This window comes from Marmota flaviventris, chromosome 9 (genome assembly GCF_047511675.1).
Source record: "Marmota flaviventris isolate mMarFla1 chromosome 9, mMarFla1.hap1, whole genome shotgun sequence".
In the NCBI taxonomy this organism is placed as follows: domain Eukaryota; kingdom Metazoa; phylum Chordata; class Mammalia; order Rodentia; family Sciuridae; genus Marmota; species Marmota flaviventris.
In genome coordinates, this window is record NC_092506.1 from 66,891,900 (window position 1) to 66,910,777 (window position 18,878).

The following is an 18,878-nucleotide window of genomic DNA, read 5'->3' on the forward strand; positions in this document are numbered from 1 at the left end:
GGGAATCAGCAGAGATGGGTCCCTTGAGGGTCCAAAAAGGCCTGGAAGTGCCTGAAACTGAGGCTGGAGAAGATGTGGATGAGGGTTATTTACCCAGGTGTTAGGACCTGAGTGACAAAGGGGATGCTGCCTTCATGGGAAACACAGCCACCTTCATTGCTCTTGAAAGTTACTCCACAGTCTACTATGCCCAGGAGTATTTTGTGGGTAAAGAAGAGGAAGTGTATAATGACTTGAAGGGCCATATGCCAATTAAAGTGACAATCTGGAGACACCAACTTATATCAGGTGGCACCAATTCAAAGCTGGCCTTTACTGAAATGCAACAGTGAGTAGGGTATGGCCCCTGACACGAAAGAGCTCAGTCAAGTGGGGAGAGGCAAGCAAATATGTGGTTGAGGGGTGAAGGCCAAGGTGGGGGAGAATAGGGGGGTTCTGGGATACAGGAAGTCAGACAGCTGGGTGGGGAGCTCAGGGGAGAGGTCTGAGGATGAGGGTGAATGCAAGGAGCAGAGATGGAAGACAGCAGAGGCAGACGCCCAAGCATTAAAGGTTGCATCCCGCAACCAGGGTGGACTGAACATGGTAAGCCTGCAAAGGCAAGTGGAAGTCACTGCCAGAAAGGTGGGGAGGGGACCAGCAGAGGCCTTCTAAGCCTGTGCTCCTTGTCATCTGTGTCTAATACCTATCATGCCTGCTGCAGAGGAGGAGCTCAGGAAAAGTTGGCTAAATAAACACATAAACAAGCACTCCCTGACAGTACTTTTGATGTGGATAAGGGGAGACTGGAGGTGGAGGAGAGACCAACTGGTATACTGCTGTGAAAGAGCTCTTGGGTAAGCTGTGGTAGTGGGAGGTGCATGCTGGGCCTGTCCCCCAGGTGCTACAAGCTGACAGCCTTGATTTGGACAAAGTCATGAATGCTTCCATAATGGTGGGTAAATTCTGTAATTGCTGCCCAAGCCCCCAATGCCTTTTTACATACCTGGTGCCTCAGAGCCTCTGTTCTAGCTATTCCAGATCCTTCCCTATAACCCCTCCTCCCAATCTCCCCACGATCAGTTACTACATAAATGGTTAACATTAGCAGGCCCTGCAACAGCAGGGGCTCCTGGGCTGTGCTCAGTGGCCAAGCAGACATTCTGATTGGCGGGGGTCTGGGCCAGACCAGATGTTACACATTTTGAATATCACCCCTGTGCGGCATACTACAATCTGCCCTCCTATTTTTCTCTCCTTCGAAGAAAATGAAAACTCCAAATTGGAGCCTACATCCCCCAGCCAGCTTCCCACCCTCTCTGCATATCACACTCCCCTAGCTATCCTTTGATCCATACACCCCACTTCTGTCCTGCCCTCACCCTATGTCTGTACTCTGCTGGGCTGGCCTTCTCAAGAGAGGCCATTCACATGTTACAAAAATGACTTCTCTGTTAAGTGAAAAATCAAATTTATTTGCCATAAACAGCCTGGGTTGCGTTGATTTCCATATGGCTTACCCTGCAAACCCTTTTAAGCAGCCAGAATTGGCATTAATACCAGTGAGCTGAAACATCTTGGGACTAGAGGAAAAGCAAGGTAAGAGTCAAGTCTAAAAGCTCAGGAATCCTGTTGAATACACGGTCTCCTCTGGTTTGTGAGTTTGAAGATTTATTTTATAACATGTGAGAAATCCTTGTGCTCTGTTTTGCTTTGTGACGTTTTGGCATCTTTGCTTGAGAAGCAGGACATGGGTTGACATCCCACCCCACCCAACATCTAGCTATGCAATCTTGTGATGATGATCACCTGGGCTTCAATGTTCTTGTCTTTAAAATGGGTGATAACCTATGACCCTCTACCTTCAAAGGAGTTTTGAGGATCCAGGATGGTAATTAATGAACCACTCTGCACATGCCTGCACATGAGATGAGAATGTACAGGATGATCCTTACAGATGAGAGGTGCATCTAAGCTAAGGGCTCTCTGAGCTCTCTCAAGCAGGACACAGCTAACTTTGAGATATTTTATCTCTTCCTCTCACTGAGACCCAGAGATGGCAATTTAATAGCAGTCAGCATTTATGAAGCATCTGTTCATACCAGGCTCTGGTATCAAGTGCATTATGTACGATCCTTACCAATCCTCACAACCACCTGGCTATTAGGTACTATTATCCCATGGCACAGTGAAGAAGCCAAGGGTCAGAACAATGGCAAAGTCAGAATTTGAATCCAGATCCATCTGATGCCAAAGCATGAGCTTTAAGCCATAAGGGAAGAGCTAAGAGCTTTTTCAAGGCTGAGAGGTGGCCTTACTAGCAAGGCAGCTTTGATGTGGATTTAGGCTTGAGGGAGGGAATAGAAATGAGAAAGTCATAAGTGGCTCTGTGTGTGTGTGTGACCTCTGTCATCTTACCTCTGTGATCTTGGGCAAATGATTCAGGGGTTGTTGAAAGAATCAAACAATATTGTGAAAACGTATGTAAATTACCAGAATAGTGCTTAATTGACCCTGTCTTTGGAGAGGAGAAGGATAGGGCAGAATCAGGGTGAGTAGCATGAACTGTGAAGGACTGGTTGTCACGTACCAGGCCTCAGAGAGGGCTTGAGTCTCTGCAAGCAGAGAAACAGGACTGCCCAAGGCGCCAGAGTGGGAAACAACTACCACTGCAGCCTGGGAATGGTTGAGCAGGGTGGGACCATAAGTGGTAGGTGTGGAGAGGCAGGGGACAGAAAATCTAAGAAGACAGAAACTGAGCAGAGAGGGCCCTCCAGTGCTAGGTTAGGAGCTTAGCCTCCAGACCACAGGGTCATCCCTGGCTCACTCTAGTGTGGTGCTGAGAAAGGCCCAAGGGAAGCCTTTCTGTCTTGAAGGATTAACAAAAACCATCCCCTATGAGCAAAGGGAATGGTTTTGGTTAATCCGTCAAGACAGTTGATAATCACCGGAAATGAGAAGGGTAGAGGGAATGGAGAAGACAGATGGATTTGAAAGGTGTTCTGGGATTGGATGAACAGGCTGGTGATTACTGCATGTAGAAAGTGAAGGAGAAGGAGTCAGGTACTAGGAGATCCTCCAAATCACCAAGTTTTCTGTACTTACTAAGTGTTACCATGCTTATCACTAAAAAGTGTCATCCCACTAAGTCCTCACAACAATTCGTTGCAGTAGGGCAACAGCTCATACCTAACACCTAAAGCTTCTAATGCAGAAGCCCAGCTCCTAGCCACATTACTATGCCAGGGACTGAGTAAGAATTTAAATAAGCCAAGAATGAACTACAGGACTGGCTTTTACCAGACCTACATGCCCAGTACAGACTTGCTTTGACCTGTCCCAGCTCCCTCTTGGCACACCTGTGCACCCACCTGCGCCTGGCTCACCCTCACCTGTGCGGCAGAACTCCTCAGCCTCCTGCGGCACCATGTCCTTGACGCGGCCACTGTAGGCAAGGCGGGCGTCCTGGTCATAGGCCTTCAGGGTCTCACTGGAGCTGTAGGACTTCTGCGGGGCTTTGCCCTCCTCGCTGTCAGCAGAAGAGCTGGTGTAGCGGCGCTCTGCGTCCCGGCGCCGGGTCAGCGAGCGGTAAGGCTTCCTCTCCTTCACGTCCATGGCTTCTGGCTCTCGCTCCTCCACATCCACCAACTGGGTCCTTGCCGCACTCACGACTGGGTGGACTGGAGTGGGGGAAACCATAAGAAGCTTGTGAGTTCTAGTCTTCAGGAGGTAAAGACAATGCCAGAATTGTCACCTGGCATGGTGACAATGCCCTGGACTACCCTGTCCCTGGATTGGTGGTCGCCCTGAAGTGGGTGAAGAGCCTCAGGCTGGAGAAGCCTCTGTTGTCTGGTCTGTGGCAGAGGGCACTGGCACCCAGGGCCTCCAGTTGTGAGTCCTGTCTCTTTCTGCTACTTGGTCTGTTCATGCTCCAGCCTTTCCTCCGGTGCTGGGTATTAGGGGAGCTGACAACAAAGATCAGAGGGCCCTGGCATTTGGTAATGCTTGTAGGCTGGAACTGGACCCTGTTCCCATCATATCCCAGCTGCGACAGGGGAGGAACCAGAACTCTTAAAGGCTCCTGGAGAATGAATAAATGCAAGCACTGGGAAGAACATTTTGCATATATTATCTTAATAAATCATCATATGCCCCCAGATGTCATTACTGTCTCCAACCTGTTTTGGAAAGAAGTCAAGCTGTAAGCAAACAACCCATAGTCACCCCCACCCAGTAGCTATGTGATTATTTGCTTCTTGCCTGCCTCCTCCACTAGTAGGCAAGCTCCCTGAGGCACGTGCCTCACCTGTTTTGTTTACTGCTTATTCACAGCACCTAGAGCCAGGGCTGGGGCACAGTAGGCACTTAGAATATCTGTTTGACCAATGCTCATGTGTCAGGTGAGGAAACTGAGCTTCAGAGCCAGGACCAAAACTCAGGTCTGTTGTCTCTGAAGCTTGAGTTTTCCTATTCTGTCCTCCCAAGACTCCAACCTCCAATCCTTCCATCTAGCCATCTTCAGACCCATGGGTCTCAGCAGTGCCACCACCAGCACCTGGGAGCACAAGGCCTGCCCCATGCATCTGTGGCTAGCTATGGAGCCATATGGTATCTTACTGGGGAAGTTCCTTGTCATCCTTGTTCCTCTTTTTCCCAGCTTGATGCTTTTGCCCTTGACTGACATCTAGGGATTTTTAGCTGTGATATTATCCTCTTCTCCTTCCAGATGTCTTCCTTGAGCTCTGGGGTAGCAAACAATTCCCTAAATTAAGGGGTAAGTACAGGAAGAAAGCAGAATGTCCCTAAAAAGATATATGTAAGATCCTTATTGTTATGGTTTGGAATGTGAGGTGCACCTCAAAATCTCATGTGAGAGACAATGCAAGAAGGTTCAGAGGAGAAATGATTGGGTTATAAGATCCTTAACCCAATCAGTGAATTAATCCTCTGGTGGGATTAACTGAGTGGTAACTGGAGGAGGAAGTGGGGCATTGAGGGTGTGGCTTTGGGTATATATTTGTATCGGGCCAGTGGAGACCTCTCTTTCTGCTTTCTGATCTTTGTATGAGCTGCTTCCAGCCACCACACTCTCCCGCCATAATGTCCTGCTTCACCTTGAGCCCTGAATGGAGCCAGCCTTCTATGGAAGAAGACCTGTGAAACCATGAGCCCCCAAATAAACTTTCCCTCCTCTATAATTGTTCTGGTGGGTCTTTTAGTCACAGTGGTGAAAAAGCTGACTGAAACACTTATTTTCTTAAAACCCGGAGACTTCTCCTTCTGGCTTTCCATTGTTTCATTTTTTTCAGAGCAACATGGATATACAGAACATTTCCTGGATTCGCTGTCTTATTTAGAGAAACAGCAGAACAAGAGCCCCATGATAAGTGCAGAGCACCTGGGGCCTCAGTGCTGGGTGGGGCCTCTGACAGCAGGGAGGGTGACTCTGTTCAGGTGCAGGTGCCCAGTGCCTGCCCATGCTGCAGTGGGGGAGTCTGGGGTGGGAGGATGTCCTGTGAGTTTTAAGGGAAGTTGGAAATTTGAATTTAGATACAAAATGTGTGAGTTTTAAACACTACCCTTTAAAAATAATAAATACTTCTCAGGCCAAACAAAACACACCGATACAACAGATTTGCTCTGAAGAGTAGAAGTTCTGCCTGGGATCGTGGACATATGAGGGAGCTCTTTGGCCTAATGATACTCTCTTCCCTTCTAAGACCTCAAAGGCCCTCTCAAGGGCAAGGTTTTAGCTTGGCTCCAGTGCAAAATTCTATCTACTTTTTAAAAGAACCCTCTAGACCCACTCAACAAGTCCTTATGTTCTACCTGTAAACAGTGCCACTTTGCAAGGAAATGGTTGGGGGTTATAATTTCATTTGATGTTTTGGGGGATTTATCATGGACCTGTGTGTCTACTGTAGGCTTTCTCCTCTATAGTTCTTCACACTTTTCAGAGTGCAAACACTTGTGGTTTTATTGGTCCTCATAAAAACTATGAAGTATATAAGGCAACTATTTTCATTCCCATGACATAGATGGAGCAATATTGACCCAGGGCCATATAGTCCTCTGCCTAGGGCCATGTGGTGAGTTAGCAGCAGCAAAACTGGTATCAATGGAGAGACAATTGTACCTACAGCCAGTGAAGGTGAATAGATTGATGAATGACTTTTTTTTTTTTTTTTTTTTGATTGCCAATTCTCAGTACATCCCTGTGATTTGACCTTGCATACACAGAAATCAAGTCATGTGACCAGGGCCCAAACCCACGGCCCTGAGTTCTGCTGTCTTGATTCTCAGTCTCCTGATGGGTTGTCAGGAAGACAGTGGTCTTCAGAACATCTGAGAAACAGATCCCCAGGAAAAACCAGTGATGATGAGTTTTCCTCCAGGGTCTTTCAAACATTCCTGACTGAAATCCAGAGTTAAAAGTACATCTTACATGTGACCCAACACCCACATATAAGATGCAAACAAAAGATTCCTAAAAGTTACTGCATCATGAGCAAACAACTCTGATCAATTTTCTATTTCATTCTCATATATATATATATAAAATATATATTTTAAAGAGAGAGAGAAGAGAGAAAAAAATTTTTAGTATTTATTTTTCAGTTTTCGGTGGACACAACGTCTTTATTTTTCATTTTTATGTGGAGCTAAGGATCGAACCCAGAGCCCCATGCATGTCAGGCAAGCGCGTTACCACTTGAGCCACATCCCCAGCCCAAATTCTCATATATATATTTTAAAAGGCTGATTATAACTATCCAAGTTGATATCAACACAGTACTGGCTTTTGATCCTGAAGGCAACTGCTGCCTCTGTGCCCTCTGGCCTTTCCAACCCCTGAGTGACAAGAATGCAGGTGAGCATAATAAGAATTATTAAAACCATTATTAGAACTAGTAACTAATAGCTCATAATAATAAAATTAGTATTAACAACAACTAATATGCTTTCATTAGTAGCTAATATTTATTGAGTCCTTACTTTTAACTATTATTACACTTGCTATCATTTTTAATCTTTATGTCAACCCTGTGATTTGGGTATTATGGTTATCTGCAAATTACAGATGAGAAATTGCCAAGTTGAGTATCCTGCCTGAGTTACACAGTTTTTGCCTAGTAGATCCAGAATGGTGCCCCAGGATATTGAACTCAGCACACAAATATAACCACTAGATGGTATTGCTGTTACAAGCTGTCCAGATGAATTGGCAATGCCAGGTCATGCTGCTGACTTCTTATGCTCCCTAGCAATCCTGCTGAGCCAATAGGATGAATTCTAATTTTGGCCAAAATGAAGGCTCTTCTGCATCTGGACCATCTCTTCCCATCTTACTGGGCCACTTGTGTTTTCCAGACATTAACTCTGGCCTCTCTGCCTTTGGGAACACTATTCCATCATTGCCCATGTAGCTAACTAGATGGTTTGTTTTCTTGTCTGCCTCTCCTTTTGACTACAGTTCCTTGAGGGCAGGCTGGGCATCCGCAGTGCCACAGAATGTCTGCTAAGTGAAGAAGTGAAGAGAATTGTTTGGCAGCTACTTTATTCCTTCTTAAGTAACACAAAATCTTGGTAGTTCCCTGTAGGTTAATATGTATTAAGTAAATCTGAAAGACTGGGCTAGATGTATTCCCCACTGACTAGCTGTACAACCCCAGATAAGTGATTAACTTCTCTGTGTTTCAGTTTCCTCATCTGAAAACTCTCAGGGTTGTTTTGTAGATTAAATGCATTAATATATACCCCTGGTATATGGTCCCTGGTACATAATGAGTGCTCACTATATATTAGCTATTATTGTCATCAGAAAATTACATGTTTTCTCTTAAAGGGTGTAATTTAGAAGGCTCCAGCTACATATCAGGTATAACTGGAGAAGGTACATCAACACAGAATTTTATGCTATAAGGCCGAGGACCACTATAGGGATTACACCAGAGGATGACTACTTCTTTACATCAGCTTTAACCCGTTGACTAAAGACACGGGCTTCAAGGCAAAGGCTCAGTAACTACAAATTATGAAGAACACAGTCCCCAAACTCATATCTTTCTTGTCAGAAAGCAGAGGCAGGGATAACAGGACTACCCACTCCAAACCCCTGCATATTTTCATCTTAATAGCAATTCAGGAAATATTTACTTATTTGAATAGACAGGTCAGTCATGGCTCACATTCAAATTGGCATTGAATAGTGAGAGTAAGAAGAGGGTAGGGTGGAAGAGGAGTAACAGTGGAGAAGTGTCCCCTTGGGGCAAGAGTCTCTGAAGCAGAGACTGGGAGGCCCTGACAGGAGGTTGGGAGGGATGCTGGGGAAGTGGCCCACCTGGAGCTCTGTGGTCTCCATCCACGGGTCAGAAGCAGTGTGGCACATAGCCATGCTTAAACATGCTTGTTCTTTCCCTACGGTGGCTAAGATCTGAATGTATTCTCCCAAAGTTCATGTGTTGCAAATTTAATCTTCAAATTTGTATGTTGATGGCATTGAGAAGTGGGGCCTTGGGAGGTAATTAGGGTTAAATGAGGTCATGAGGGTGGGGACCCCAGAATGGGTTTAGTGGCTTTGGAAGGAGAGGAAGAGAGACCCAAGCATGCAAGTTTGCGCTCTCTTGCCACGCAATGCCCTCCACCAGGTAAAGACGCATCACGAAGTCATTTACTAGGTGCTGGTATCTTGTTACTGGCCTTTCAGATGCCAGAACTGAGAAATAATGTCTTTCTTTATAGATTACTCAGTCTTTGGTATTTGATAGCAAGAGAAAATGGACTAAGACATCTACTAGCCTCTGATTTCCCCGATGCCTGTAAAGCCCACTAGCATGACATCTCAGGCCTCTCAAGATCCTTCCTAACTCTCCCTCTGCTTCTCTCACTGCTGCAGAAAACTCACTACCCCACTCTGAATCCCCGAGACATACCCTCCACTGCAGTCCTCCAGAGCTGCCTGCCATTACTGATTCCCCATACTCTTTCATATCATGAAGACTCTGCATCATTTACTGGAATCTCTTAAGGGATGCACCAGAAGGAGATGGTGGGCAGGAAGGTGGGATATGAGAAGTCTGAGGTACGTTCCCTGATCTCTATCTACTGTGGCCTCAGTCCACGCCACCTCTCTCCAGGTGACTCCTCTTCCAGATCTCCACCTCATACTAGACTCTGCTAATACCTTCCACCATTCTCACCAGCCCAGACCAGAGCTGTACCAGTTTCCATCCATACTCGACTCTGTTCATTTCACCATCTTGGCTGGATCCCTGTGCCTGCCTTACCCTGTCTCTTCATTATAGTCTGTTCTTCTAAACCATCTAGGGAGATTCTGTTTTCTGTAAGAATGCTGACCAGGAGACAGCTGCCCCTTCTCCTGCCTGGCTGACTTTTGAGCAACTACCTCCAGCCTTGTCTTGAGAATAACGCCAGCAGCTACTGCGCACTCTGGGTTTGCTATAGGCAGCCTGGGAAAGGTTTTATTTTGATGATGGCATTTAGTTTTCACCCTTCCCAGATCTGTGAATGGGCCCTATTTAAAAAAAAAAAAAAAAAAAAAAAAACAAAAAACCCCAGATACTTAGAGAAGTTAAATAGTTACCTAAAATCACAGGAAGAGAATAAAGAGTTGGAAGTGTTCAATTCTGAGACTTCCTTCCCATGCCCTCTGCCAGCTGGTGATAGGAGCTTCAGGTTAGGAGTCAGTCCTCCCTGGCCACCTTCTGCTCTGTGGCACTGGCAAAGTCCCTTACCCCAAGAGGCTGGGTTTGTCAGATGCTTTGTCAACTGTAATGTTTTACATAGGCATAAAGAATGGAAAAATTATTACTATCAATGCCACCATCTTCATCATTATTGATTTATTTTGAATCAATAAATTATGTAACTAGACAGACTCAATTAAGCAGACAAAGTTGTTCTGGGAGGCTCAAGTAGTTAATAAATATATGCCTAAAGGAAAATCGAGCAGCTTCATCATGACAGGACTCAGGCTAACACCAAGGCTCCTACCATGGCTCCAGCTCAAGTCTACAATCACCATGAGCAATTGGCTTCCATGAAAGACAATGGGCCAGCCCAAGGAAATGGGCAAAACCCAGGAGACGGCACAGACTTTTCCTGTTAGCCTGCTTCTAGGGGCAGTTTTCTAGTCCCATCTCCAAGTACAACTTGAGCACCACAGAGTTCTCTTCAGAGAACCATTCACTTCCATATGGTGATAGACCAGTCTTGTGCTGGGCACTGGGGACTCCAGTGATGAGCAGGACATGAGCCTTGTGGTGACAGTTTACTGAACCCTTGTGGTGTTAGCCACAGGGACCATCAGCAACAAATGCTGTGATAAAGTATGAACTGCAGGTTTGTAAGTCCATCCCCATGCTCTGACATGGGTGTCAGTTTTGTCTGTTGATGGGGAGGGAAAGTAGGCCCAGGACAGGAGGAGGGAAGGAGCCAGAGGGTATTGAGGCCAAAATTCAGTGCTTTCCACATTGGAGAGACCAGGTTGAATGACCCAAGTGGCTGATCAAGTTCACACAGCCAGTAACGGACATGACTGGGACCTGAATCCAGGACTCTCTAACTCTAAAATCCACATTTTTATATTTTTGTTTTGGTTTGTTTTTCTTTTATGTGGAGTTGGGCTTGGATGGTGCTAGAAGCTTGGAACAGGTGTGTGAATGAGGGGAGGCCCGGGAGACACCTGGTTGTGATGGTGATCAGAATATCATTTCAGATAGGAAAAGAGCCAGTAACAGCAAAGAAACTACTGTTAACAGAATACCTCCTCATGTGCTGGGCGCTGGGCGCTGGGTACATGTTATTCTAGTCTCTGCACCAACTGTGCAAGGTAGGTGTTATTCTCTAATTTTATATTTTCTCTTATTTACTGCTATTTTATCAATAAGATGAAAGATCACAAATTCAAAGAGATTGAGTGAGTGACTTTCTCCAAATCACAAGGTTCCAAGTGTCTGGGTCTAGATTTGAACCATAAGAAAATGTTTAAACCTCAATAAAAGTAGAGGACATCTAGTCCCATAGGCTAATTCATTTGATAAATAATTGCTAAGTCCCCTTCATCCTACCTAATTGCTGAAGGAGATGCTGGACATATCCCAGGAGGCTCCTTCCTCCCCTGCTCCCCCTTTCCCCTCCCTTTCTGCATCCTTCCCTCCACCCCCAACTCTAAGTTTCTGCCCTGAAGACATCAGAGGACAAGACATATACTTTTGACTCCTTGGAGCTTCTTGGAATGGGCAAATCAGACAAGGAAAGGATGCCACCCACAGGCCCTGAGCCCCTGCTGAGGTGGGCCAAAGGTGGAGAGATGATCAAGGGCCCTTACCAGTCACACTGACATCTAAAACTGAACCAAAGAATGTCAGGGAAAAGGTGAGCCAGGCCAGACAGTTTTGAGGTATGAGGAGGTCTAGATCTGCGGCTTCCAGATCTTTCTGACCTACAGTGAAAATATACTTGTGTCGCAATTCAGGGCACACCTACACCTACAAATTTTAAAATAAAAACAAAAAATCTCACAAAGCTCTGCTTAACCTTGCCACAGAGTGGAATTTGATATTTTCTTTCTTTTTTAAAAATGATTTTTTAGTTGTTGATAGATGTTTTATTTTATTTATTTATTTTTATGTGGTGGCTGAGGATTGAACCCAGTGCCTCACACATACTAGGCAAGTGCTCTACCACTGAGCCACAGCCCCAGCCCGGAATTTGATATTTTCTGTTCCATTCTACTTATATAGAATTGTTAGTGGGTTGCAACCTACAGTTTGAAGCACACTGTTCTAGGTCATGCTGTGGATGAATGCTCCTGGAACAGACAGAAGGTGGTTACTTCTGAATTCTCACTTTAGAGAGGGAAAGAGATTGGAGATGGAGCCTGAGGAGAATGTACACCCTGGTAGAGAATTAAAGAAATGTCCAGAATACCAGTGAGTGGTAAAATGCAAAGTCCATGTGGATTAGAGAGCCTGCTGGGGAAGCCCTGGAGGGAGATCCCCTCCAGCTGGTTTTCAGAGAGGCCTTGATGCCCTGGAAGACTGACCAGGGCGTGGGGCTCCTGGAGACGGGGAGATGTGAGGAAGAGATACTAGAAACAAAGCTGTCGGTGTTGGGGAGAAACTCAATAAGCAAACCTGGGCCCTTCTTGTGGACTTCAGCGATATTTATGGAGGGGCAGGGGCCTGGAGCATTCACAGGGAGACTTCCACAGACAGTGCAGCACTGCCAAGAAACCTCTGCCCCACTAAGGCCTGGGGGAAATAGGGGCTGTTATCACTCCGATTACCTTGCAACCTCAGGAACAGCCAGAAATGAGCCAGGAAATTGACTGAATTCCTGCTGGACTGAAGTTTTATAAGTTTTGCTTAACATAAGCATGGGGTGATATTTTTAGTTCTTTGTGTGTCAAAAAGGGCCCATAAATATTTCAGAGCTAAAATGTGTTCTGCAAAATATAAGTTCTGGGTAGTATCTGGGTGTGTATAAAACCATAAATTTTATTTCCCTTAGTTCTTTCAATTTGGAGGACTTGGCTTTAAGCTGGTGGGGGGTGGGGGAGATGGTTGCCCTTATTCTTGTGCCAGGTACTGTGTTGGGCTCTGTGCAAACCAGAGGAGGCATCCTTATTCCCACTTTACAGATTTGGAAGCTGAGGCTCAGAGTGGCAAAGTGATGCTCAAGTTCATACAACACACCAGGCACACCAGGGCTGGAACTGGTGTGACTCCCAGGTCTGTGCTCTCTGTTGTCGCACCCAGAGTGCATTTTTCTGGCCCTGTCAGTTTGGGGTAATGCTTTGCCTTTGTTTTTTTGGGTTTTTTTTTTTGGGGGGGGCAGTACTAGGGATTAAATTCAGGGGCACTCGACCACTGAGTCACATCCCCAGCCCTATTTTGTATTTTTATTTAGAGATAGGATCTCACTGAGTTGCTTCGCACCTTGCTAAGTTGCTGAGGCTGGATTTGAACTTGTGATCCTCCTGCCTCAGCCTCCTAGCTGCTAGTATTATAGGCATGTGCCACTATGCCCGGCTCACTTTGCCTTTTAAGCAGTGAGACATTGATATTAATAATGGTGGCTAAGAGCAAGGTCTTTACAGTCATTTCTTCATTAATCCTCACCACATCCTAAATCATTCCCATTCTACAGACAGAAACCAGGATTCCAGTAGGTGTAGTACCTTAGCCACAGTAAGAAATTAGCACAGCTAGGATTCAAACCTGGTTCTGTGCTACTCCAAGGCTCAAGCTTCTCATTCATAATCTACACTGCTTCTTACGTGGTCATTCATATTCTAACTTGCTTAAATGTTCTATTTGTTCTTTCACTTTGCTTTATAATAGTATTAGTTCTTCTGATGACTTGACTTGGCACCTCACCTGAACTTGGGAGAAGGACTTTCACAAATGCTTCTTGATAGGCCCTGAAAAGAAGAGCACACTAGGCCAGGGAGAGGGTTTTCCTAGGAGTGTGGTGGATTGTGGCTGCGTGCCCAGTCTGGCTATGGGGACATCCCTAATCAGTGGTTGTCAGGCAGGTGACAGATGGTGCCACTGCCTACAGAAGCCATCTTGCCCTTCTGTTGGAGGCTTGTCAGAGGCCAAGTATCAAAGGGCAGATGGCTGTGATCCCAAGCCAAGAGAGTTCCCACTAGAGATTCCCAACCCCTCAAAGGGCTGGGCATGCGTGGGACTCAGGACACAATAAATCCTTAAACAACAGGAGGTTTTATAAGATTTCCAGATTCCTGATTATCCTTCCAAAGCCATTTCAACCAACGATTCTCCTTATAAGTAGTGGCATCTTAGAATCAGAAAATGCATACAGATTGCAGGAAACATGGAAGGTCAGATGGTTCTTGCCCCTTCAAATACTTGAATGCCATCCCCATGGAATTATCACATGACCTCCAATACTGGGGACTTCCTCACCTCCAGGGATGGCTCTGCCTGCTAGACTGTGCTTTTTGACATGAAACTGAAATCCATCTTCCTTCCTTCCTTCCTTCCATAGGCCTCAGCTCTATACCTTGGGATCTTAGAAAATAAGTCTGAAGCCTTTGCTGCAGCCATAGCACTTAGGGACTGGAGCCAATCTGTGTCTTTGAGTCCTCTTGCTAGATTCCCTGCTTCACCTTGCTTGTGTTCTTTCTCCCAGGCTTATCCATATTGGTTCTTCTTCTGCCTCACTGGGTTTTGTGGGACCCTGAGCAAGGTGTGGAGCAAGGAGGTGGTTTGGAAGCAGCCTCAGTTCTCAAGGAGCCCATGGAGCAGTAAGAAGGACAAACATATCTACAGGTGATTCCAGCACAGAGGACACAAAACAGTAACCAACACAGAGACAGGGAGATGCCAATGCCAGGCCTGTGCTGAGTGGAGGAGGTGACCCTTGAACTGAGTGAGCCAGAGTCAACCAGGGTACAGGAGAGAAAAATGCTCTTGTTTGTCCCTTTGTGTCTCCTATTGTGTTGACCAAAAACCACCGGGAGCTTCCTGGTGCTGACTGATGTCCTCCATATGCCCCTTTGTCCTGCACCAACACTATCTTCTCTGGGTACAGTTCAACCCCAGTGGCTTTCTCAGAAGCCAGACCCACTGGGGCCTCAGGACAAGCTTATGTCTGCTAGGACTCAGACTTTCTTCATGAATGACACCTTGGGAAATGGCCCGTTTCTTCTGCAGTTTGGCCCCATCAACAGGGACCTCATTTTTCCTCTCTGGAAAACTTCAAGGGTCAAGTCTGAAACCCATTTTATTTGAGGGCCAATCCCTGTAAAAAGTCTTCTTCTAGGTCCATGCTAAGAATTAATCAGAAGAAGTAAGAAGGCTGATTAATCTCCCATCCCTACTAAGACCTGGTCTTAGACTGTAATTACCCGGGGTTCCCATTAGGCATCCACTCTGTGAGGTGGGGAGGAAAGAGCTCAGGGGAATTATGCTCCTTAGAGAGGCAGGGGACAGTTAAGGCTTCTGGAAATGGTGAGACTTAGATTCTCACAAAGGACTCCTCATCCTGGAGAAAGTTCTTGGGTAAACTGTGCAGCTGTAGAAAGGGGCTACTCCTCTTCTTCCTCTGTCTTTTCAGCCAAACAGACCCTGGACCTATCTAGGCAGCTTTGAGAGGGATTTTATTCTTTAGTACCCAGCTCAGGACCTAAAGGGAAGGACTATTAAAATGGCTGGCGCAGGCCTGTAATCCCAGCAGCTCAGGAGGCTGAGGCAGGGGGATCACAAGTTCTAAGCCAGCTTCAGCAAATTAGCAAGGCCCTAAGAACTCAGTGAGACCTTGTCGCTAAATAAAATACAATAAAGGGCTAGGGATGTGGTTCAGTGGTTGAGTGCCCCTGGGTTCAATCCCCAGTCACACACACACACACACACACACACACACACACACACACACAATAGGCCTCCTTCTGATGCTAACAGAAGGGTTCCACTGTGGACCCTGGACACCAAGAGATGTCTTCCTTAGATCCACCCATAATTTAGCGCTCCCTTCCTATACCCCTGGCAGGCAGTAAAGCTTGATGGCACCAGCAGCAGCTCTAGAGTCAACTCTAAAACTTCAAATCCCAGCTCCAGTGTGAACCACTGTGGGACCAGAGACATCTTACCAAGCCTCTCTGAGCCTCAGTTTCTTCATCTGTCCTCTCTTGTGATAATCACTGGATCATCTTGGGAAAGTTATTGAAGATATAAGTGACAAAACACATGCAAAGAATTTAGCACAGAGAATGGTCAGGAGTGACACTTAAGGGGATTTTCCCTCTTTAGAGGACAGACAGCACTCAACACATGAAATATATGCGGAATTTAGAGACCAGATACTCTTGGGTTAAAATCCCTCCTGTTTACCCTTAGGTGTCATGTGGTCATAGACAAGTGTTTCTCTATTTGAGCCTCATTTTCCTCATCTGTGAACAGGGCTGTTGATATAATATTACATGTTATATAGTATAATATATAAACATATTGATAATGTCTACTTTGTGTGTACAATAGCTTCTTGTCTAACACAAACCCAGGCAGGGCATTTATCCAGATACAACTGACATGGAGGATATTACAGAGGTAGGAATGGGAATCAAGAAGTCAGAATCAGTTTCTCCAGTGAGACGCTGCTCCCTGCTAGGAGAACATCAGGGATTGGCTGGGCTGCTGTCTTTGTGGGTGGTGGTATATGTGTTTGTGCACTTAGTACTGCTCCCAGAAGTGGTAGTTCGTAAAGGGAAGGCTCTATTATGACTCTATTAACCAGGCCTTTTGCTGTTGATGGAACTGGGTCAAGCTCAGAAGTGCTGCCCCACGGGTGTGAGCTCAAAGCCTTAGGCCCCAGCATTCCTGGTGGACCAAAGTGAATAAAAACATACAACTCTCTGAAATCCCCACTGGATGCTTGGATTCCTTCTAGCTACAAAACACTCTGACTTTGCCTTTGTCTGGCGAGAACCCAAAAGCAGCTTGAATACCATTGTTGACAGGCCAATCAGTAGCACTCAGGACAGACTTCCTTCCATGGCCTGTGCAGGTGGCTGGGAGCTCTGTCTTCCAGGGGTCCAGACCTTCCCTGTGGCTCCCTCTAAGTCACTCCATTTGAAACAAATCTGCTCCCTCAAGCCTACACATTTAAGCCTAGATTTGTGCAGCTGGAAATTGACTGTGCCCTCAGAGAGCCACTCAGGACTTTGTGTGTTACAGAGGCGGGAGCTGAGGCTCAGTGGTTTAGAATCTGCACGTGTGCACACATACACGTACAATGTCAAGGGCCAGCAGTTCTGTAAGGTGCAGTGGTTCCAGTTTGCCTTAGGGAGATGATAAGAGGGGTCCTCATGGCATACAAAGCTGGTTGGTGTCCCAGAAAGGAGAGTCACCTAGAAGCAAGCAGAGAGAAGTGGCCTTGGCAGAATTTTACTTATATCTCCAAGTACCCAAATCTCAAAGAGTTGGAGAAAAAGGCCCATAATGAATGGAAAACCCAAAGTGCCTGAAGCTGCTCCATTTCCAATCATTAAAGGTAGACTTAATGGATGTTCGGGCCCTCTTTCCAGCAGCTGGGTGGCCAGGCGATTTTTATTTCAATAATTAGCTGCTGTAAGTCACACAGAACTGGAGACAGATAAAGGCAGGGCCAGTCTTTCATGGAGCTAATTGTGCCCAGAGTTCTACACGCCTAATCAAGCCTTGCACAGCTCCCAACCCTTTCATCCAAGGCCTCAAAGGACCTTGCCATCGGTAATTAAATCTCGTAAGTGCCTTAAAGAAAGGGATTCTCCAGGGCAGTCTGAATGGAGTAAAGGCTACTGGAGTGGAAGTGGGGCAGGCAGCCAGGTTGCTGGCCCCAAACAGGGAACAGGGAGACTGGCCTGAACAGCCTTTGGCCTCTGTGCATTCCACCCAAACAGGGTAATTGCCTCCTAGGGGGCTTCTGCTGACCACCTCCTGGTGTATCTGGCTCAACCACCCAAAGTCTTTCTAAATTTCTTAAATTGCATCGTCTTTGGAGGATATATTTATTAGAAATTCCAGTTCAGGCAAGAGTAATTCTAAGACAATTTTCCTAGATTCTCAGACTTGGAAGAAAATATAAAGGACATAGTGGCCCAAGCCCCATCTGATGCTCATATTCTTTCTGTGAGAATTCATGGACACCAGCCAGCCCTTGTTGTATCTCTGATGACAGGAAGCTTAGCTCTAACACATTCTATCATCTAAACTTGGCTTTACACAGTTTGCTTTCTTCAAGAGCCTTAACTCTATGCTGGCCCTAATTCTATGCTTTAGAAATTAATGAACAAGAGAATTCCTCCTCCCCAGAATAAGACCTCTTTTCCAATGAGACCTCTTTTCCCAAGACTCTGGAAATCTGTAGAACATAGGGATTAAATATGCAGGCTTTATATCCAAAGCATGATCCATAAAGGAAAAATTGGACCTTGCCAAAAGTTAAAGCTCATGCTCTGCAAAAGACTCCATTAAGAGGATGAATAAAATCATGGCATTTGCAGGTAAATGGATAGAGTTAGAGAAGACAATGCTAAGTGAGGTTAGCCAATCCCCCCCAAACCAAATGCTGAAGGTTTTCTCTGATATAAGGAGGCTGATTCATAGTGGGGTAGGAAGGGGGAGTGTGGGAGGATTAGATGAACTTTAGATAGGGCAGAGGGGTGGGAGGGGAAAGGAGGGGGTATGGGGTTAGAAATGATGGTAGAATGTGATGGACATTATTATCTAAAGTAAAGGTATGAAGACACGAATTGGTGTGAACATACTTTGTGTACAAGCAGAAAAAAAAAAAGGATAAAAAACCAGCTATGGAGTAGTAGGAACATTTTGCAAACTATATGTCAACAAAGGCCTAGTATCTAGATCAGGTGAGGAACTCTCAAAACTCACAAGTAAAACCAACAAACCAACCATCAATAAACATTCCAATTAGAAAATGGTCAAACAATATGAATATAAATTTTATCAAAGAGCTCATATAGATGTCAATCAAGCCCATGAAAGATGTTCATTATCATTAGCTATGAGAAAAATGCAAATTAAAATCACAATGCATTAATACTCATACCTATTAGAATAGTTAAAATCAAAAGTAGCAACAACTCTGAATGCTGGCAAGGATGCAGAGAAACTAGATCTCCTATACATTGCTGGTAGGAATATACAAGGGTTCAACCCTTTTGGAAACAGTGTGGCAGTTTCTTAAAAACTAAATATGCAATTATTGTACAACCTAGCAATTGTACTCTTGGGCATTTATCCTTCAGAAATGAAAACTTATAGTCACACAAAAGCCTACACAATAATTTTCACAGATGCTTTATTCCTAATAGCCAAGAACTGGAAAGGGTCCAGATGTCCTTTGACAGG

At 45.5% G+C, this 18,878-nt stretch overlaps 1 protein-coding gene across 13 annotated transcripts in view; it reads right to left on the reverse strand.

The window, feature by feature from the left end:
- Positions 1–18,878, reverse strand: part of Tenm4 (teneurin transmembrane protein 4) — a 753,505-nt gene that overhangs the window by 372,199 nt on the left and 362,428 nt on the right. For all 13 annotated transcript variants that reach the window (XM_071616542.1, XM_071616552.1, XM_071616550.1 and 10 more), the window contains one exon: positions 3,372–3,659. In XM_071616542.1, coding sequence (XP_071472643.1) covers positions 3,372–3,659 — 288 coding nt within the window. The remainder of the gene's footprint in view (positions 1–3,371; positions 3,660–18,878) is intronic.